The following is a 22,163-nucleotide window of genomic DNA, read 5'->3' on the forward strand; positions in this document are numbered from 1 at the left end:
CTGGGTTCCAATACTAACCAGTGTTCTTCTTCAGCGTTCTGTGTACGTGTGTGTGTATGTGAGTGTGTATGTGCGTCTGTGTGTGTACGAGTGTGCGTGTGTGCGAGACTGAATAGGATCCGCCATCCAGGTACCTCCCCCTCCCCGGCGCCTTAATGGGAGGGACGGTTCGGCACGATTTCGGCATACCCGGCAAGCGTCCGGCATTGCCGAAAATCGGTTTATTTTCCAACAAAATGATCGTTTTTCGGCAAGCCCGGACTCCTGGTTCGGGGCGGATTTCGGGCGTGCCGGCCGGGCATGCCCGAAATCCTGCCGTCACCCGGCACGATTTCGGGCAAGATCATTTTTAAACGGGAGCTCGGCCGCGCGACGGATTGCCTACCCGCACGGCGCGCTGCCAGGCTGGCTGGGCAGTCCCGTAGAGCTCGGCCGCGCGACGGATTGCCTACCCGCACGGCGCGCTGCCGGCCTGCTGCTCGGGTGCATTGTTCCCGTTGCGCGAGTGTACCCGTTGTAGTCCTGTGCCGCCCTCTACTCGAGGTATGTCTGAACTGTACCACCACCTGCTGGATCGTCAATCCGAATTACATCACTGTCCAGCCAAATCGTGTCCTCCTTTTCCACCACCCAAGTTCCTAACACGACACGGTACCAACTTTGTGGCAACCAACATGCTCGTTCGAGACAGGTGCTCTTCCGTTGTCGCGCGCGAAGCGGTAGATTCGGGCGGGAATACCTTCTTCAAGAAAAAGCCATGCAACAACGGACTGACTACGATATTATTTACAAACGCCTTACAGGCCAAAGACAATGGAGTAAAACACGATACACATGATGGAAACAGTACTCTGAAAAGCACAGTAGGAACGAAAGAGAAAGACTTGGAGACAGGAGGTGACTAGACGGTGGACGGTCGCTGCAGGGCGGCCTGGGCCATTGGCTGGGCCACTGGCTGGGCCACTGGCTGGGCCACTGGCTGGGCCACTGGCTGGGCGTGGCAGGCGCGGCGCGCGGCGTCCGGCTCCTCAGCAGACGCAGCTCCCCAGGCAATGGTACGCGCCGTCCAGCTTGGACACCAGGCCGTCTTCCGGCGACGCCCCGGGGGTGCCGCCCCCGACAGTGCCGACGCCGGGGCCTCCGGTACCTCTGGCCGGGTAGCTGCTGCAGCTGCTGTCCCCGGACGGCCGGCTGTCCAAAATGCTGCCGGCACAACAGAAAACGGAAGCAGTCAGTGGAGAACAAGAGAGGGAGGTTCGCATTTGTAGGTTTGGACCGAGTCCGTGGTGGCTAAGCAGTCAGTGAAATAGGCCCTTTTCATAGAGAGGACTCCTTCACACCACAGATGACGTCACCAATTGGCACCGCACCCGGCGATACTCCGTGACGCCACCTTCTCCTGCGCCCCGCGCGGCCGTGTGGCGGCCGTGGCGGGCCGTGGCCATACCCCACGTCCCGCTACACTGACCTGCCAGCGCAGGACGGACTGGTGCTGCCCTCCGACGGCCGGTTCCCGAAACCAGCGGGCCCGTGGGCCAGGGCGGGGAGGACTGGGGCGCCGAGCTTGTGCGGACTGTCCAGCGGCGAGGGGCCGTGGGGGCCGTGGGGGCCGTGGGGGCCGTGGCCGTAGCAGGATCCAGGGTACCCGGGGAACTCCTGCGACGTCGGCTGGTACGGGTAGTAGCCGACCCGGCCAAGCTCAGGGAGGTACTGCAAACCGAAGTGGAAACAGGGGCTGCAGACAGAGCGCCTCTCCAGGAGATCTCTAGAATCTTGAAGGACATCGGCGGCGGTCTACTAACGAAAGCCCCAACAATGAGCTCGAAGCAGGTGCGAATCCAGAGCGGTTGTAATAGGAGCAAGTACCGCTCCTTGCGCACGAGTTATGCGGCCGGGAAGGTGGGTAAAGAACCCTACTTTCCCCTGTGAGTTGCCAAAGAGCGCTCCATTGCACCCTCCACAGAAACACCCTGGATCCGCACCTGAGTCGAGGACAGACACGACGGACAACGGGCAAGCCAATGGTCGGAATGGCTTCCACACTGGCATTTGAACAGCAACGTCGGAAAGAGTACCTGCAGGGGCCGTAGCTGCGAGTACGGCTGTCCGTAGGCGGCCAGCACGTCACTGTAGGAGGCGGCCGGCGGCGGGGCTGCGGGGGCGGGGCCGCTGGGCGGGGCCGCCAGCTCCTTGGCCCCGCCCTCCACCGCCCCCGGCACGCCGCCGCCGCCGCCACCCCCGCGGCCTGCCACGGAGAAGCTGGAGCTGGGGGGCGGCGGCGCGGACGGGGCCCCTCCGACGTCCTGCCCCCCACCAGCGTGGCCCCCCGCCCCCGGGGGCCCCTGGGACGCCTGGGCCGCGCCGTACGCCATGCTGAAAAGGGCGTCTGGATCGCACACGAATTTGTACACGTAGCGCTCCCCTGGAACAAAAATATCACAAAAACGGAGTGAAATGGTGAAAACATGAGATGAGGCGAGAATGAATTTTATTCCGCTGTAACACCGTCGATTTACCCACTCAGAAATGCTGTGCCATCGTTACTGAGCTATTGCTCTGTACAGCACTTAACTAATCCATAATAATAGTCAAATTTGTTCGTAGTAGAACCCTTCAGCATGGGTCCGTGTAGCGGACTGCCCGCCCACCCGGCGCCGTGCTCCTCTGGCGGCAGACAGCACCTCGCCGTCCTCAGGCGTTGCAACCCAACTCGTCTCACGTCGAGCCGATTCCGAGGCAAGGTGCACGCAAGGTGCACGCGGCCCTACGCTGGGTTTGGGAGTGACGGCAGTGACGGCAACGAGGGAAAGGGAAGGACCACACGGCGGGGGGCGTGCAGTCGCTGCAGTCGCCTTGTCACCACAAAGACAAAGCAGGCCTCACTCGCCGCCAATGGCCGTGGCAGGCTGATCCCGCGCGGCGCTTCTTCGCTCCGTCTCTCTCGCACTTGAACGCATCGCCCCGTGAGTGCGAGAGAGGCAGAGCGACGTTTGGAGCGGCTCCGCGGGCAGCGACAGCGAGGCGACGGGAGGGCGTCGTCGCGGAGGGCGTCGTCGCGGAGGGCGTCGTCGCGGAGGGCGCGACGTGCTCGATGGAGTGAGCGGCTAATTTGGCGGCCGAGGCGTCCAAGGCATCTGCAGACTGATGCCGGACACTGGACACTATCTCTCTCGCACTCGAGAGCCGCTACACTGGGGTGCGAGAGAGACAGAGCGGAGTGGCACTGCAGGGCGGCCACAAAGGGGAAGACAATGGAGAGGGATGTCCATTGGGTCAGTGAAGGCGCCGCGCGCGCCGCGTCGCCGCGTCGAGGGGAAGGCAAGGCCGGCAGGGCCCCACACTGCGAAAACCGCCAAAACGCAGACTAATGAAGCGTCCAGTTGTCTCGTTGAATCATTGCTCACGGACGGGCCCCCGACGGCCCCCAGCAGACTGACTCAGAGAGTCGTTTTCTTCGCTCTGTCTCTCTCGCGTCCACAGGGGACGCCCCTTGAGTGCGAGACAGACGACCCTCTCGGCGGGGGATGGATGGGGATGACCGCACAGCACACTGCATTGCTTTTGATTTCTGAAGGCCGCCGCGGCCGCTGCCTTGCCCGCTGCCCATCCCCCGTCATGTGCCACTGGCACGGCCACTGGCACGGCCACTGGCACGGCCACTGGCACGGCGAAGAAAGAAAGGGAGGACGCGAGCCCTCCCACTCACACTGCGTCTGTGCGCGCTTGTGTGCGTGTGTGCGAACGTCGCAGGCACAAATATTGTTCTTTTCCCTTATTTCGCCTGATATGATGCGAGTTTTGGACGGACCCCTCAAGCATGCCCTGCACTGCCTTCTCGGCACGATATTGGACGAGAAAAAACACAAAGTTACTCGAAATACAAGAGCGGCCCCGTGGAAAGCAAATGCACTACCGCCAAACCCGCGCAGGTAACAGTTGACTTATTTACCAAATAAAATAGCACTGGCGTAGCTAAAAGTCGTTCAAGAAGGCGAAAACAAAAATGATCCGTACCTGCCACCTTCTGCATGATGCCCTTCTCGTAGTAGTACCGCAGCGACCGACTCAGCTTGTCGTAGTTCATGGCCGGCCGGTTCTTCTGCAGGCCCCACCTCCTGGCCACCTGAAAGGCGAGCATAATAGTATGCGTAAAATTGCACAAATTTATGCGCAAATCTGAGCGCAATCTTATGCACAACGGTACACAGATACACAGGTTAATAATGTATAACCACGTACAAAATTGTCCATAAACATTTAGCGTGCGACAGTGTAGTGGCGGCTCACCTCCTCGGGCTCCACCAGCTTGAACTCCAGGCCGCGCCCGGTCCAGGCGATGCAGGCCGCGGACGTGGGGTCGTCCAGCATGGCCACCAGGAACTGCCACAGCTGCAGGGAGCCCCGGCGCTGCGAGCCACCGCCGCCGCCGCCCTGGCCGCACGCCCCCGACGCGGCGCTGGGCGCGTCCCAGGCCGACGTCACCGAGCACGCCGACGGAGGACGCGCCGGGGAGTCGCGCTTGCAGTCTGGAAGCAGAGCCACCGACAAACTGAACATCGTGCAGCGTGCCTGCATGCACACTGTCAAAGCGAATTGAATCAAAGTGAACGAAATCCGATGCGAGGAATTTTATCGCAAACTGCGGAGTGAGTTGGCCGTACCGTCGGAGGAGGAAGACCGCTCCCTGGCCGCCGACACGGCCACGCTGAAGGGGTCCGGCCCGGGGAAGCCTGCCAATCAGAACGGGAGGAATGAGGAAAACTGGCGAGCAGCTCCTCCACTGTAAAACGCGCGGATCGGTCACTTGACGCTCACTTGGCCCGACTTTGCATTAGCACCACTTGCTGCCGAACTGCGCGGCAATTCCCGGAGGAGGGGGAGGGGAAGGGGGAGGGAGGACCGGGCAACCTTTGTCGCATTGAAATATTAATGAGCGAAAACAACTCTTGCTTTCTCTGTCCCACCTGAGGGAGGGATGCCTTTTTTTTGCATTTTTGTTTGTTTGCCCTTCTGCTTAAATCGGTGGCGCGCTCTCCCACGCCCAGAAAAAAAAATTAAAACGTTTTCATAATTTGTTTACTTTGGTCCCACATTTCTTTTTCTGACAAATGTTGAGGAAAACCAGTACCGGAATTTTTATTCTTATGACGAAGAAAAAGACGAGTAAGAACTTTGTAGAGACGATCGGTTTGGGACGATCTGGATCGTTTCAACTGTCGGGATGTTTTGCAGGTTTGACCTGGCCGTCCCTGGCCGGGGCGTACCAGAGGCGTACCAGAGGCGTACCGTGGGAGGCCGTGCCGGGCCGCTGCACGGCGGGTGGTCGAATTAAATCCGATAAAACTGCGCAAGCCAACGCACATAAGCCCCAGAACGGACCTCGGCAGGGGAGGGGGTGGAGGTCAGACGGGGCGTGGGTGAGGGTGAGGGGTGCGGGGAGCGGGGTGCGGGTGCGGGGTGCGGGGTGCGGGGTGCGGGTGCGGGGGGCGGGGTGCGGGTGTGCGGGGTGCGGGGTGCGGGGTGCGTGTGGGGTGCGGGGAGCGGGCGCGAGGCGGCGCCAGGCGAGAGGGGCTCCATGATGGGACCCGCTTAATTATTGACGGAATAGCTTCGCAAGATTTCAGGCGGATTTTAGCGAGCCCGTTTCGGTTTCGAGTTTCAATTTCTTGCAAAAGGGTTGTCGAGCGCATCATCATCATTGTGGCGGTGGTGGTGTGGTGGAGGGTGCGTTGAGGAGAGAGGGGGGAGGGGGAAGGGGGAGGGATGAGTATGAGGTGCTCGCAGTGTCAACACCAACCGATTTCGAAACATCGCGGCAAGCGCGGATTCGGCCCCTACAAACCAGGCAAAATGCAACACTGTAAGTAGGCAAAAAGAGCTACACCTCCCCCCCTTTTTTCTCCTCTGGCCGTCTCTGGATCCGCCACTGCACTTCGGCGCGCAGCCCTATATGGAAGTTGCCAAAATTGTGGGTCCTTTTGTGTCTTTGGGCCACAGTTTCCTTATTTTTCAACGTATCGACCTGCGGTTTGATTCCTATGATTGGGCTTCATCTCCCCTGCTATCCCACCCACTAACGGAGCATGCAGGTCAAGCATTTCCCTGTCAAAACAGGCCAAAACTGGGCAAAATGTAACTTCCGTGCTGTCCACACTGTGGCAAAAAGGTACGGAAAATCCTGTTAATTTTTTTGCCAGGATTCTCCGTAGCCCTCTTATCAATATTCTCCGTAGGCTCTTACAGTATTCTCCGTAGGGCCGCACAGTATTCTCTGTAAATCCGCACAGTCTTCTCCGTAGGACCTCGAAGACTGTATAGTCCTACGGAGATCACTGTGCGGTCCTACGGAGAATACTGTGCGCTCCTACAGAAAATACTGTAAGAGCCTACGGAGAATATTGATAAGGGGCCTACGGAGAATTACCACAAGCTGTTTACAGAATTTTCCGTAGCTTTTTGCCACAGTGCATTGTCCAAAAAGTCCGTGTTCCAAGGCGAAAATCTCCTGAACTATTTGTCGGAGAGCAAATCCGCGAACAGCCTTTTGTTCCGTTGGCAACCCTTTATGACACCCTTGGATAGCAATTTCTTCCAGTGACTCTCACCTCCTGCTTTATTGGATGAAAAAATGTCCACCGTGTACTGGATTTCAAACATCGTCAGCTTTAGTTTCGCGCCTCAGCGCCGAACCTGTAGCGGGAAAAGTTCGGCTCAGCGTCCAGAATCAGCAGCACGGTTTCCTCTTTCCAGCGCGGTAGGCGGATTTTCGCTGGAGGGCTCCATTCCGGCTAGCTAGACCATCGAAGGTAAAAATCCGGCATGTGTCAGGTTTGTGTGTAACATTCCGTGTCATCAATAGCGAGCTTGCTACTCGACCTATCGACTTCGGTCCACCTGGCCATTTTGCGCTTTCACGTCTTTTAAACTTTAGGCGAGACACCCGTTCGATTTGGTGAACGGGTTGGTCCGTTTTCACGGTTTGTTTGATGATGTAACTTCCGTGCCATGCACATTTTCGGTAACTTCCGTGCCATTCCCCCATGTAAAGTATAGGGGAAAAATCGAAGTGCGAAAAAATTCTGGCCTCCTTCGGAAATGCGTTTAGAATGACCCCTAAAATACAGGAAAAATACTAAAAAAAATTTAGAACGATATATTTTTTTCATTTTTTTAGGAGCCAAAAGGACCCACAATTTTGGCAACTTCCCATAAGCGGCCGGCTCGCTTTTCGGCAAGGTTTACAGGGCCGAGTACACCGAGAACACGGATCACACGGACTGAGCGGCGTGGGGCCAATCGCGCGGCCTGCCTCGCCCGCCTCGCCCGCCTTGCCGCCTTGCGCGCAACAGGGAGGGAGGAGGGAGCATCGCCGGGCAGGGCAGGGCAGGGCAGGGCAGGGCAGGGCAGGGCAGGGCAGGGCAGGGCAGGGCAGGGCAGGGCAGAGCCAAGCGCGCCCCGAGGGAGTCCCAACAAAAGGGGAACAGAAAAACAGATTTGTCGGAATGCACACAACAACAGCGTCAATCAATCATTAACACGACCCGATCCGCGGCTCCGCGGCTCCGCGCGGCTTTTCCCAGCCACAATGAGACCGATATTGATAAATAGTGGCTCTGGCTTGGCGGCGTTTTCGGAGAAAGGAACGCGACGAAAGGGAAGAATAGCAAAGGCGGCGCCGCGCTCTGAAGGTGAACCGATAAGGTTTGCCTTCAAAATGTTACTTGAACGTGGCGACAGTTTCTTCACAAATGGATTTAATTTTCATCAAAGCTCCCATCGCACGGGCGTGACAACAATGGCATAAACAAGCCTCACGACATTCTTGGGAGGAAAATAAGCCGAGTGGCAACAAAAAGACTTGACCCGCAAAGAGTTTTTAAGTCGGATGGCCGCACGCAGTGCGACGCAGTGCCATTCCAGACCGGAGGGCGAAATCAACGCCCTCCTCCCCGTCGGGCACGGCAGGCTGCCTGCAGGGCTGGGAGCTTCACCTGCCTGCCTGCCTGCCTGCCTGCCTGGCTGCCTGCCTGCCTGCCTGCCTGCCTGCCTGCCTGCCTGCCTGCCTGCCTGCCTGCCTGCCTGCCTGCCTGCTGCCTGGCCTGGCCTGCCTGGCTGCCTGCCTGCCTGGCTGCCTGCCTGCCTGCCTGCCTGCCTGCCGGGCGGCCTTCTCGCTGAGCGATGGTGCGATGGTCTAATGGATTAGGCTTTGGGCTAATAATTGTAAGCGGCCTGGCTTCTTCGCCCCCACGGAGGGGTGCACTATGTGCAGTGGGGTGATGATAGCCCCGTCATATTTTGATGGCTCAAAATTATTGTTAACTCCTAAACGATCCAGAGCAAAAATCATCGCCCGGCGGCAGAACCGCCACCAGTCGGACACAGCACTGTAAAGGCGCGAGTCATATGTGGGGCCGGGTTTCCGAAATGCGCGCGGGAATGCCGCAAAATAAAGGGTATTACCGCCAGCCGCTGTGGAGGGAGAAGGGAGGGGGGGCCTCCACGGTAAGGACGTTAAAAGCTTGGCTGTCTATTATTCATCAACGCTGGACGGCTCGGCTCGGCTCGGCTCGGCTCGGATCAACTCAGCGAGTTCTGCCGAGTTCGCGGGGAGTACCACCATGATGCCAGCCAGCCGTGCAACTGCAGAGAGCGGACCCTTGCCGTCAAACGCCGTGAAATTGGAGGCGTCGGCCGCCCCGCTGCCAATATCTGCTTCGGCTGGCTGGCTGCCTGACTGGCTGGCTGGCTGCCTGGCTGCTTGGCGCGCGTGCCTTGAGCCAACACCCCGCGGCGTGGAGTCAGTCTGGGCCGCGATCACAACCAGGGGGAGGGGGATGCCCGCCATGGCGGAGGGGGCGGGGGTGAAAGAGAGAAGAGCAGCATGTCGATCTTGTCTAATTACCCGCCCCGATGGTCTACATCGCATATTACGGGCAAACACTCGCGGCGCTGTTTGCCGGGGCGGTCTGGCCGGTCTGGCAGGGCTGGCAGCCGCCGTGCGCGTTGCGTCGTGTGCGTCGTGTGCGGCCGCGGCCCCGCGCCCTCCACCGCCTCTCCGAGGACGGCGAGTCGCACGTACTCCTCCCGAAGTGCACAGCGTCGAAGGAGAGCGACGATTCCGCACGCCGTGTTTCGTCGCCCTGTCTCTCTCGCACCGCTAGAGGATGCCGCACGCGTGCGAGAGAGACAGCGATGGAAAGGGCCGCCGTTCGGGACCAGCCCGCCGAGGCAAATCCAAGAAGGTGCGCTTCATCCACAAGGCGCGGTGATGAAAACAAATAAATTGAAAGAAAAAGGGAGCGAGTGATCCGAGACACGGCACGCGGCAGGGACGCGGCGGGCACGGCGCGCGAGCTGAAGCTAGAATCACAGTGGTGGCAGCCGGGCCACGGCCGGCGGGTGGGGGTTGGTATGACAGGAAGAGGTCGATGCATACACAATTTCCTGGCAATATTTACCCTGACGAAGCTCTTTCATCGGCCAAGACGTGACGAACATGCCGCCCTTCGGCTGCGTGCCCGGCGTGCCTGGCGTGCCTGCAGGCCTGATTAGGCCGCGCCACCACATTGTCGCGGCGGTACCACTGGGAGAGGGAGGGAGGCAGGAGAGAGGGGGTGGAACGAGGTGCGCGACGTACTCGACGCGGGGCACGGCGTTTCGCACAGCGCGTCTCTCTCGCGCCTGTCCGGGACGCCTGTAACGACCGCGAGGAAGGCAGAGCGATGACAGGCTGCCGCCGCTGCCGCCGCTGCCGCCGCTGCCGCCGCTGCCGCGGGCGAGCGAGCGATGCCACCCCTGTGTGGTTGGACCTGCTCTCCAGGCGGCCTGTCCTGCACGCCGCCCGCCAGCAGTCTCCGCAGACGCGGCTCCGTCAAATTTGCGGAGGAGCGGGTCAAGCCTTGCTTTTTGCTTACATTATGTGTTGTAATTTGCCTCCCTTCCAGGCGGGTGTCTACGTAGAAAAACGAGGGGGGCGGGGAGACTGGAGAAAAAGCACCAGGAGCGCGCGGGGCGGCGCGGGGCGGCGCGGGGCTCATCCACGGAGTGCACGTCGTGCTCCGCGACTCGCGGCACGCATTCGCCGATCGCTTTCGCCGCGGGCGATTTTTATTTGATTATCTCTGCAGGGCGAGGAGGAAGTGCGCGGCGCGATGGAGACGTCGGCGGGGCGGGGCGGGGCGGGGCGGGGATGGGATGGGTGGGGTGGGGCGGCTCGAGGGTAAATGAGGAGGAAGGGACACGGATCAGAGGCCGTGGCGGTGGCGCCGCCCGGAAGCAGCCGCCACTTGTCGCACCTTGCGGTGCTTTGAGGTTCTCGGCGTTCTCGGCTCCTCGGCCGCGCTCCTCCCTGCACGCTCTCGGCCTGCACGGCCTGCGCGGCCTCGGCCGCAGCGGGCGGTCGTGCGGTCTCCCCTCGCTTCACTTGAGGTCGGGCTGCAAATGCCCCTTCGGGAGCAGGCCGAGGCCCAGGCCGAGGCCCAGGCCGGCTTGCAAGCCCCTCAGGGAGACTCGCTTGCCCCAAGTCTTACCCCGTGCCGGTCGAGGCCAGAGCGACGGGCCTGCACTGCAGGGCGCCGCCTTAACCACTTCTGTCAATCGAGCCGCCGCGGCTCTTTGGAGAAAAACGAGAAAAAATTGGAATCTTAAGGTGGGATTCGAACCCCGACACTCACCGAGCTCTCGCTGCTCGCGCTGCTCGCGCTGCTCGCGCTCGTAGCCGCGGTCGCACGGCTCCTTCTTGACGGTGATGGCGGAGTACGGCGAGCCCAGCGGCCGCGCCCCGGACGACCTGGAAGCAGGGCAGGGCAGCGAGATTCAGGAGAGAAAATCAGAACGCGACGCTGAGGGACCGAGCCGAATAACGCCTTCAGCCTTCGGCGCGCTTCGGCGGCCTTCGGGCCGAGGGATCCCTCGCCAGCCAGCTAATTAGCATGATAATGAATGTACGCCATAATTATCACCATCAGAAACCTGGGCTGTTACCATTATCCCCTCATGAAACATGCACCGACACTCTCAATTGTTAATAAAGCCTCGACGGCAAGGGGTAGTCCCCTCCCCTCTTCTCTCCTCATCTCTCCTCTCCCCTCCCCTTTCTCTCCTCTCCTCTCTCCGCTACCCTCTGCTCTCCCATTCTCTCCCCTCTCCTCCCCTCTCTGCTCCCTTCTTTTCTTCCCACCCTTTCGGAGCTGATGAGGTGAAGGTAATTAAGTGATGTTGCCCGGCGGCCGCTTGTTGAGTTAAGCTACTTGCCAGTTCACCAACAAAGAGGTGAGCGATTAAATTTTCATGTGTGATGCGGTCATATAATTTCATCGTTGTTTCGAGGAGATAAAGCTTGTATGTGTCGGCATGTGTGTGTGTGTGAGAGAGTGTGGCTGTTGTGTGAGTGTGTGTGTGTTTGTTCTGTCACTCCTTTCGGCATGTGGGGTTGGGCCGTTTGGCCGTTTCGGCGCGAGACGAGCTAGGCGCCAGCTGCCCTAAGCTGGGAGGGGTGAGCCGAGGCGAAGGGTCCCACGGCCCCGGCCCGGCCCGGCCCCGGCAGAGCGCGGCCGGGCGCGGCCAGTCCGACTACCCCGCGCCGGCGCGCCAGCGAGTCAGAGTCAATAAAATAATAGCAAATATTAGCGCCGCAAGCAGCAAAGTTGAATGTTATGAAGCGATGTGCAGTCTGTATCCCACGCGGGAACCTTAGAGCGGAAGCTGTTTGTATCACACACTCAAACACACACACACACAAACATGGTTTTCAATCAATACGGCCCCAGGGATGGTTTGGACGCGTGGCCCCGCGCCGGCCGGCCTACCTGAAGCAGTGCGCGGACAGGTCGAAGAAGGCCGACCGCTGGCCGTCGTGGTGCACGGCGTCGGCGTCCTGGTGGCCGGGCTGGCCGGGCTGGCCGGCGTCCGCCGCCGCGGGGCTGTACCTGCAGGCCGCGGCGCGACACGACGCCTCGCTGCGGCCGCCACACGCAGAGTTCCATTAAAAACCGCAAACGACGTCACAACACAGAAAACAATTCAATTAGGACTTTGCAAACTGAACGATTTCATTTTTTTTCCCGAAAATGATAGTTGGCGGCCGTGCTGCTTCCTACCTCGCCGTGCAGGGGTGCTGCGGGGGCGTGAGGTGGTGCAGGTGCGGGGTGGCGGCGGGGTGGGGGGCCGTCCTGGGCAGCACCGGCAGCACCGGCACGGGGTGGAAGGAGCCGTACTGGTGCGACGCCGGCCCCGACAACGAGTACACGTCCGCCTTCATGGCCGGTGCGCCTGCAGCGCCTGCAACACGCAAGCCGAGCACTTTGACTCTGGCGTCCCTTGCCGCCACGGCTTGCCGCGCCGAGAGCCGTCGCTCTCTCTCTCGCACTCGGCAGCGTCCCCTGCAGGCGCGAGAGAGACAGAGCGACGAAAACGTTTCCTCGGAATGAATCTGCCCGCAGCGCCGCACTTGGCCAAGCTGCACATCTTGCTGCACATCTTGCTGCACAGCGGGCCGCCTCGGCCCCCTTTGCCTCGCCCTGCCTCCCTGCCTCGCCTCGGACCATCCCCGCGGTGTTCAGGGACAGCGACCACTGGACCGAGACGGCTAAGTATGGGAGCCAGGGACAGAGCCACGGACAGGCGCAGAAATTGGATTTGCTTGAGACGGAGTCGCTCTGCCGGACACACAGTGTGCACACTCAGACGCAGACAGAAAGACAGACGTGGGACAGTCACAGACGACGTTACATAGAGACACAGTCACGCACAGTCACAATTACAGAGTTGCAGACGTAGATATGCGGTGCGGACACACTCATAAAAAGGAAGACCCCCTGCCCCCAAATCCATCTGAAACTTACCGGAACAGTCGGATGCAAAGCCCGGGCTCGAGGCGTGCTCACTGCCGCTGCCCCCCGTGTTGCCTGAAACATGAAAACACAGACATGTTGTGGTGAGCCTTGGGGCACTGATGCGCTTCATCTTTCCCGCCACGCCACGCCAAGTCGCGGCGTCACTGACAGCAAGACGGATGGGGTGAACCGCCTCTGCCTTTGTTGCAAGTGTCACCCTCCCTGTTTTCTGTTTACACAAACAAGTGCACCGCCAAGTAAGTAGCGGTTGACCTTGCCGCTTCACCCCCTCCCCCTCCCCGTCCCCGTTGTGCACCAGGCGCGGATCTGGGATCCTTCCAAGGGGGTGCAATGCAGTGCTTTTTGCCTTCTTGCGGAAGGTAGTGATTTTTGGCCGCCTTTCTGGGCGTTTCAACCGAACTGGTCATTTCGGCAATTTATCTGGGTTTGTTTTCCGGTCGCGCTACGAGATTGGCGTCATTCCAGGCCCATCATGTTCGTCATGACCGTGTTCCGTTCGAACGCCGCCTCGCTGAACGCTGCACCCCGCCGGCCCTCGAGAGGCTTGACTCGCGGCGCAGCCAAGCCGCCAAGCTAATCGTGGTAATGGCGAGACGTTTGCCGAAGCCTCTGTGCGTGTGCGTTCGTGTGTGTGTATGTGTGTGAGTGGCAGTGTGAGAGTGTGTCACGTAGTTTTCCGCCGGGGACTGAGGCTTTGTCACCTGGTGTGATGGGGCGTCCCTCAGTGCAGGCCGGGCCGCCAGGGCCTTGGCCAGGGCCTTGGTCAGGGCGACAGCGCTTTTGTTCGCGGCCAGGGGCCAAAAGAAGAGGCTACTGTGTTTCAGTTGGTCTGTCTGTTTGTCGGTCTCTCTGTCTGTCCAACTCAAAGTCCTGACAGCCGGTGTCCTCTCCTACGTCGTGGTTCAGAGGCGGCTGGCGTAGAGAAAGGACAGGCAGCTAAAGTTGCCTTTGGAAAGGGGCGAGGGGGGGGGGATGACGCTCGGTACCCTGTGTCTTTGTGCCCGCACCCTGTGTGGTTGCGTGGCGTCCAAATTGACGGTGTACTCACCATCGTGGAGCCATGCTTCGTGCGCGTGCCTCAGCTCATGGAACATCGTGCCTGCCAATCACAAAAACATTGTTCACTCAAAACCGAGGGGGAAATCACTCGCGTAATAGTCGGGTCACCGATTCCTAGTATTACGCGTAATAGTAATAGCGTAATAGCCAAATTTTTAAAGATTTTCCCTATTTAGGGACCGAATTTAGACTAAATCTGGATATTTTCGAGCGTAATAAGCCTTCTGTAATAGCGTAATAGAACGTAATAGGGAGTAGTCGGGTCACAGTTTTTAAGAGTGATTTCCCCCTCGCTCAAAACTGTGTCGTCGGTTTTCTGGTCGCCTTTTCAGTCACCGATTTAATGCAGTCGTTGTCAAGGAATAACGAGATTACAGAATTACAGCCACGTAAGCCGGCCGGCCAGAATGTAATTAGGAGTGATGATGCGGGTGCTGAGCCAGTTTGCTCTCATTGCAGAGCGTGGAGAAGAACAAGGAGAGAGAGAAAAAGGCAAGGAGAACAAGAAGAGCAACAAGTGAAAGAAGAGCAAGAAGCGCTGAAGAGCAAGAAGAACAAGAAGAGCAGGAAGAGCATAAATAACAAGAAGAACAAGAAGAACAAGAAGAACAAGAAGAAACAGAAGATCAAGAAGAGCAAGAAGTAGATCAAGAAGAACAAGAAGTGCAAGAAGAGCAAGGAGAGCTAGAGAGAAGTGCAAGACGGCGCGCAGGACTCCCGCGGGGCGGGGTATTCCGCCTCCGCCGCCTCGACCCAGCGCGCCTTACGAAGAGAGGGTAGGCCACCCGTTCCGTCCAGTAGCTCGGCGGGGTGCCTACCCTGTCCAGAACGGGCGCTGTGGCAAAGGCGGTAGCTGAGCACGCCTAGCACGCTGTGCCTTCCTGGGCTGCGATGCCAGGGGTGCTGGACCGCGCTGGACCGCCTGCGCTCGGCCGGGCCGGGCGATGCAGCCACTCGCCTTTCTGTCATCTCGCCTCCGCCGCCGGAAATGAATCGTCTCAGACCGGAAGTGGGCCCAAGGCCTGCGGCCCAAGGCCTCGCTCCACCCCGCCTTCCTTTTTTTCGGCCCAAGTCGTCGCGGCGGCCCGATGCAGTCCGCGAAGCCCGTGGCCAGGCCGGCCAGCCCAGGGATTCTGCTGCCGGGAATTGGCCATCGCGTAGCGCGCCGCGTCAGAGAGAGAAAGAAAGAAAGAGAGGGTGTCGGCGGGGCGGTGCATACCATTTCCGAGACCGGCCTGATCAGTGGGAGACGTTTATTTTCGAACCGCAGTGCTTCGGCGTTCGTGGAGGGCCGATGATTTGGTTCTGCAAGTCGGACGTGACTCGAAAAAAAAAAAGCCGTTCGACTTTGTTCGATAGGCTGAAATCGATTGCTGCAATCGAAAGTCCGCTACCAACAATCAAAAGCTGGTTGCCACGACCGGATTCACTTGTCAGCTCAGTTGTCTTGAGTGCGGTCGCGGCTACCAGTCGTAGGTACCGAATTTTCGATTGCAGCTATCGATGTCAGCCTATCGAACGGACTTGATCGCCACAACAAAGTTTTTTTTTTTTTTTTTATGCGCATTGGAAAGGGGTTAGGGTAGGACACAGTTCTGAGCTCTGACGTGAACGCGACGCGTTGCCGTCCCGCGCGGGGCTGCGTTGCATCCGCAGCCGAAGAGAGCGGAAGGCGGCAAAAAGCGCAATCAAGAAGGCGGTGAGGCAAAGCGAAGAGGTGGAGAAAAAGAGAAGCGACGGCCCGGTCGCCGCGACTGGATTGCTGGATGTCACGGGGTCACTGGAACTGGAGCGTTGTCGCCGCGGACTCACCTGGTGGACCGACGGGCCAGGGGGCGGCCGTCGCAGCGTTCAACGCGGCGTTCAACGCGGCGTTCTACAGGGCGTACCCCACGCCGGAAGGGCGCTGTGGCCAAGCTGATTGGGCTGGTGAGTCCGGTAAGATTGGTGGGGCTGGCGGGGCTGGTGAGGCCGGTGAAGCTGGCGGGGCTGCGCGTCGCCGCGCTCAGGGCCCGCCACTCGTATCCGCGACACATTGCACTGGAGCCCCGCGTGGCACGAGACCCATGCTGCAGTCTGCTGCAGTGTGCTGCTGGCCCGGCGCGTCGTCTGCTGCAGGCCGCGGCCGCAAGACGCAGAGAGACGCAGAAAGACGCGCGAACAAGTCTCGACCGCTTCAATGACGGCGCGATGATTGAATACAAGCACGCCGAGTCAAGCCTGGCACCCCCAGAGTCCCGGCCCGGCCCGGCCCGGCCAGGGGATGGCCGGAGAGGGGTGGGTGAGGCGGGGCGTGGTGGGGCTGCGCAGGGCGGGGCCACCCAGGGAGAGAGCCTCAAGCTGGCGCGGGGGAGGGGGAGGAGGGGGAGGGTGGTCATTGTGTCCATGTGTCAAAGGGGAATTTCCAAGGCGCTGCTCCCGCAAGGCCCCTCTGCCGATTTAAAGCTTGTGAAGTATTCAATTGGGAAGAACTTTCCTGCCCGATCGACGTCCATCTTCGCCTGCACCTGCCTAGGCTGTCTACTGTGTGCGTTCATTCTCCGTCCCTTGTCCGAGGGAAGTCCTTAATTCCATGTGGCTCTGCTGGGTAGTGCAGCAGGCTCATGACCGAGGAAGCTCGTGTTAAAAATTTTGAGGGTTTGGCCCGGCATTTTACTGAAGACGGGTACCGCCAGAGGAGCGCACCCCTGGGCCGCTGGAGGAGCCCTGCCCTTGCAAGGGCCTTGCGCCCCGCCGCCCCGCCCCGCCCACCCCGCCCCCCACCCACCCCGCCCCGCGGAGGGCGCCGGGCCGCCAATGGCGCCGCGCCGGGAGGCCCCATTGGCCGTGGATCAATTGTTTCGCAGCGCGTCGCCGGCCAATGAGCGCGCGAGCCTTGCCGCCTCTCTCTTCCACTCTCTCTGTCTCTCTCATCGCTCTAACTACTCCAGCAGCAGCGTCGCCAACCCTCGAATCTCCGACTCCGCGCCGCCCGCGTAGTTGAGCCCTGCGTCCGTCAGCTCAAGCCGCCTTCAGCGGACTCGGTGACACGTGGTGGTGCGACTTCAAACCAGTCGAAGCAAAGGAAAACCTTCGTTTCAACTTTGGCTCGTGGTCAGTCATTTTCGTTCTGGGGAAACGCTGCACTACAGCCGGTCAGGTCCGTCGGTTCGCAGTTCGGACGCGGCGCGCGGGAAATGGAGCTCCCGCCGGATGCGGATACCCCGCGCCGAGGGATTCCCTGCGGCCATCGGCCATACCCCATGCGTCTGAGACTCTATCCGGCTCCGTCGAGCGTGCTTTGTGCTGATGCAGCCGTTTATTTATTTTAAAAGTTGTTGCTGTTCTTGTATTTTCACCACTCCTCGTTTTAATTTGACATCTGGGAAGGTCCAGTCTGGTTGGCGCGAGTGGGCTTCTATTGGGCTGTGGCCTTCCCCCAACCCCTTCTGTTGAGGCATGTTTTTCGTTTGACTGCCGTTTAACACAATCAAGCTACAGAGATATTTGTGTGACGTGTCCCATAAAATGTACCGAGGATCCTTCCAGGAATTTGAGGATAGTAAAACAGTGAGGCGTTTCATTTCATTCTATAGAGGTTTACTTCTTTCCAACATTTCCCAACATTTATATGTACAATTGTAACAAATTTTATACTCTTGTGTTCATCAATAGATACAATCAATGGAATCAATAAATACCATCTCTTAACATTTTTAAGATTTTATAGAATATGAAGAGAATAGAAGATTTGTTTCTGCAGAAACTACAAGTAATTTCTTTACTAATTCACACATTTTCTAGGCGTACAGCCAAAGGGTACATTAATTTAACTTATATCGAGTGATACAGAAGAATCACTTCTCTTCCAACAACAAAATCACAGTCTCTTTATCTTTTTGGTTACAGAGAAGCACTTCACTTCACAAAACATCCCTTTAAATATTCATCAGTCCTTAACAACGGCTGATATGACAAACTAGAATCCCACCAAGTATTACTTAGTACTTGTTTCAGATATATAAAACACATCACTTTCAAAGTCATCATCATTTCTACTGGTAAGCATCACCCTAGTACACAATAAGTCGGCAGAAAGAAAAGTCCAAACATTTCTACTGTAGATAATTGAGTGTTTCCAACCAACCAACATCAACATTAAGTTAGAAGCACTATCTATTTAAGTCTAAGTTTGCCAGCCAAATATCTGCTAAATGGAAAAAAAATATAAATTTTGAGATTTCTACAGGAGGTAAAACATGGGCTATCAAGCCATGACTCTTATTTTTAAATCACAATTTCGGGGTTTGAAAAGCTGAACATGTTGATAAATATGTTGATTGTTCTTTGCAGGATTGAAGGGGCTCTCTTATGGTAAAATGATTCCAGATTATGGAATGAACAGGTGCAGCACACATCTTCAATCACGCCATTGCAATACTGACGTGTAGCATTCACAGATTTGGAGTCATAGCCAACAGCCCATCGAGTATGGGATTTATTGCACAATCCTGAGACTAATAGTATAACAATTTACATTGAAACAAAATAAAACAACATTATGACACAATTAACAGGACAGTTTTGATAACAAGAGGAAGGAAATTTAAAGACAGTAAATGAAGCAAATAACACACATCTCTCATTCATACATGGCACATTTGCACACACATTCACACTAATCACAAAGAGAAGTTACAGAAGCAATTGCGAGTGGAAAGAAGAATTTTATCAATCCTGGGGAAGACTATAGACAGAATGTCAACCATTGTTTTCATTAAAAATAAAAAAATTAAGATTAAAAAATGGAAACAAAAAAGAAACAGAACACTTGAAGCCCCTAAAGACCTGGCAGTATGATGTGTCAAAAAAACAACAAACAACTAGTTGCAATCTGAGATTGATTATTTCCTTGCTCAATACTATTGTTTAAATTACATAAAATAAATATCAATTGCTTCAGTTTGTTAGTCTTGAATAATGACAATTTGAATCCTATAAATTCAAAAGAAGGAACTACAAATGCAATGGGAAAAAATGAAAATGACAGAAACAAAATACCTTAAAATAAAATGATCTACTAAAATGAAAAATGGTATTGATTTGGTTTATCAGTTAAGGCAGTGAAAACGCTTAGCTGACTAGTGGGCCATTATAAATACTGAAAATGACAGGTCTTGCAGCCCACTAAAATACTCCTGCCTGTCATTGCAGAATCATTTTTAGTATTCAATACCGTTTTCGGGAAAGTTGGATTTTTATAAATACGTTGTCTATGACATTGAAAGCTGACATTCAAACGAATTAAATGCTGCACCTCTTCAGAATAAATCCAACTACGTTTTCTTGACTCAGTGTCGATACTCATGCTTCAAATTCCATAATAATACATTGCATGAATCTGATAAAGAGGCTTTTCTTTCAGAACTATCAGCTAACAATTAATGTTACATACCGACACACCAATTTAACAAACAAGACTAGAGCATTGTTTGGCAAAATTAGGGTCAATAGCCTGCAACACAGAACATCACAATATGAATTCTAGAAACTTCCACCACAACATTAACACATACTCGCTGCCGCCAAACTGAACTAGTCTCAATTAGATTGAGTTCCTCGCAACTTCAAGTCTCTACTGAGATTTTAACTTCAATCAATTTTGAATGTGCACCTTTAACATGAGTTCATAGTTTCATAAAATTATTTCACATAAGACTTAGGTCCTCCACTGATACTGTACACAGATAACAATGATACATAACAAAAACAAAATCTCTTTAATTGCTAGAAATATTAAGTCATAGACATTTTTACTAAAAGTATATAATTCTCTATTAAATAGAATAAATGTTATAAGATTTCATAGATATATTTGAATTACATATATCTATATAATATATATTTACTCATATATGCGTCTGGGCTACAAGTGTACTACCTATATAAATTTATAACCGTAGGTAAAGTATCCTGAGAAATTGGAACAATTTTCTAATGTCGGGACAGATAGTTACAACTGCCACTTTGCCAGCAAAAATAGCAGTAACATCCATTCCAAACATTTCTTATCATACATGAGCCAACGCCTACAATATTGTGCATCCGCTAACACAACAGGAATCAGTTCTGAGCGACTCAAATTGACTCATCGTTAACAACTCTTAAAAATATTGAAGTACTATTGGCTGCTTTCATTTTTCCTGTTTTAATTATCACGAGTTGATCTACTTCAGTTAAGCTCAGGAGGTTCATAATCTCCTTGAATGGTGAGAAAATGAAATGACTTTCCATAAATTATTGGATGGTTCTCTGTGCTGGTGCAGAGACAAAGTTGAAACCTCATTAAAGAATACATATACTTTGCCAGCAGGGCCTTCAGTATAAACGAAGTGATCAAATAAAACATGAAAGCATCAATGCACTACTCACAGCACCATTCGCTTCAAAACAATCTAAGCTACACAACACATTTGGCCATGGGACTAGGGTCCCCATTTGTGCTGATTCGACTAGTATTAAAACAAGAAAATACTCATTAATGGAGTCAAAAGAACATAAAAGAACAGGTACTTTGAGTGTTAAACAAGTAGTTTCGTGACTTTAGAGGAGATGGTAGTTGATCTACTCAGATCCAAATTGTGCCAATGGTTAATTTACACTTACAGCATATGAATCGGGCCTTGAAGTAGCTAAACACTTAAAATAATACAGGAAATGATTTTAAGAAAACAATTAAAGTTGAACAGTACTGAAGATTTTGACAACACACCAAGGGAGAAGACAAGAAAAGATAAATAAATTCAAGATATGCTGCAGGTTTGGAGCAATCGTGACATAGTGTCATGGGCTGCCATAAAATCAAGATAGACAAGACTCCTCATAGGATGATTTTGCCTCTCCAGATTGAGAGAAGGCCACCATACAAACAAAACAGCAGTCTTAGTTTTCTACAGAGAAACATTCCCAGGCGAATGGCTCGACTCCAGGTCCAACATCATGACGTGGCAGTGCGGCACACACGGGGGGACAATAGGCATGGGAAAACTGACATACAAATATTCTGTTTGCAGAGTAAATATACTTAAGTCACATGAATAAGTCTGGGTCATCAGCCTTCGTATTTAGGTCTGGCGCTCGCGCGCACTGCCATCTCGGCGTCCGAGCGGCAGCAGGCAGTCTTAGTCTAGGTCGATGGTGGCGATGCGCTCCCTCTTCTGCCGCTGCCGCCCGCCCTTCGAGCCCTTGGCCTGCGCGGCCTGGCCGGCCTGGGCCCTTCGTTGGCTGTGCGAGTGGGTGTTGGTCCGCGCCGTCCTCTTCCTCGGCACCGGCTCCTCCTCGCTCGTGCTCGCCGAGCTGGCGCCGCTCTCGGCCAACTTGCGCTTCAGGGACCTGGTCAGGGGGCCCTGCCTTGCACTGTCACTCACTGCACTGGCTGCACTGGTGGCGGAGGACGACGCGCCACTCGACGCGTCCCTCCGCTTCGTCCTGCCGGGGGCCTCGGCCTCGGCCTGGGCGGGTGCCGGAGGCCTCTCCTTGCCCTTCCGCGTCCTACTCCGGTGGCCGTGGCAGACGGTGGCCTCGGCGGCGACCTCCTCCACCTCCCCTGAGTGTGCGCAGAGCCGCTCGTCGGCATCCCCGAGCGTCACCACCTCGGGCGTCGCCAACTCGGCCTTGGACGCCGCCACTGGCGCTGGCGCCGGGGCGGACGCGGTGGCCGCGGGGATGCCGGAGTCGGTCGCCTGGGGCTGCGGCTCCGGGTCCGCCAGCCGCCCCTTCTTCTTGCGGGGGGGCACGGGCGACAGGACGGGGGTCTCCGCCTGCGCCAGCGTGGCCGGCAGGCTGGGCGGCGACGCGGCCAGCGAGCAGCAGTCCATGGACAGCGACTGGTCGCGGTCGCTGGAGGACGAGGACAGGCTGGTGGACAGGCTGGAGAGGTACTCGCGGACCCGCGACTCGCCGAAGTTGAACACGTTGTCGCCCTGGTCCGCGCGCGGCCTGGCGTGAGACTGCGACAGCGACGCGTGGGACTTGGCGGTCGAGGGCGCCGACGCCGACAGCGACGCCGGGGACTCCGTCGAGGAGGCCACTTTGACGGGCGTCTGGATGGAGGACGTCCCAGACGAGCTCGAGCTGGAGAAGGTGCTCGACGTCGAGAAGCTGCGGTTGTCCAGTGATGACTTTTTGTTGCGTCGCCTCTGCGCCAGCTTGGCGTTCACGACGTCCTGCTCGCAGAGAGAAGAATGTCAGCCAACACGCCACCACAAAGCA

At 56.2% G+C, this 22,163-nt stretch overlaps 2 protein-coding genes and 1 long non-coding RNA gene across 3 annotated transcripts in view; all 3 read right to left on the reverse strand.

Moving 5' to 3' along the window:
• Window positions 1-1,028: 1,028 nt before the first annotated feature.
• Window positions 1,029-10,952, reverse strand: LOC117641026 (protein FEV-like). The gene is made up of 8 exons (XM_034378120.1): window positions 10,948-10,952; window positions 10,674-10,789; window positions 4,547-4,569; window positions 4,288-4,431; window positions 4,015-4,123; window positions 2,301-2,422; window positions 1,469-1,710; window positions 1,029-1,203 (listed from the first exon to the last, which is right to left on the reverse strand). The coding sequence occupies exons 1-8, from the start codon at window positions 10,950-10,952 to the stop codon at window positions 1,029-1,031; spliced, it is 936 nt and encodes a 311-aa protein (XP_034234011.1).
• Window positions 10,953-12,841: 1,889 nt separating this feature from the next.
• On the reverse strand, window positions 12,842-15,782 carry LOC117641707. Its single transcript, XR_004587495.1, has 3 exons — window positions 15,726-15,782; window positions 13,903-13,953; window positions 12,842-12,905 (listed from the first exon to the last, which is right to left on the reverse strand). It is a non-coding gene; the product is annotated as an uncharacterized LOC117641707 (long non-coding RNA).
• Window positions 15,783-17,470: 1,688 nt separating this feature from the next.
• LOC117641027 (ribosomal protein S6 kinase alpha-5-like) overlaps window positions 17,471-22,163 on the reverse strand; it is a 32,965-nt gene continuing 28,272 nt past the window's right edge. The window contains exon 15 of the mRNA XM_034378121.1: window positions 17,471-22,117. Coding sequence (XP_034234012.1) covers window positions 21,074-22,117 — 1,044 coding nt within the window. The 3' untranslated portion in view covers window positions 17,471-21,073. The remainder of the gene's footprint in view (window positions 22,118-22,163) is intronic.

Source organism: Thrips palmi, unplaced genomic scaffold (assembly GCF_012932325.1).
Source record: "Thrips palmi isolate BJ-2018 unplaced genomic scaffold, TpBJ-2018v1 HiC_scaffold_15, whole genome shotgun sequence".
NCBI classification, from domain to species: domain Eukaryota; kingdom Metazoa; phylum Arthropoda; class Insecta; order Thysanoptera; family Thripidae; genus Thrips; species Thrips palmi.

Coding starts and splice junctions, on each gene's coding strand:
- LOC117641026 (XM_034378120.1), bottom strand. Junction 4,432..4,546: donor CGCTGCACGATGTTCAGTTT/GTCGGTGGCTCT, acceptor GCGTGCGGCCAG/GGCGGCGGCGGCGGTGGCTC. Junction 2,423..4,014: donor CATCATGCAGAAGGTGGCAG/GTACGGATCATT, acceptor TTTTTGTTCCAG/GGGAGCGCTACGTGTACAAA.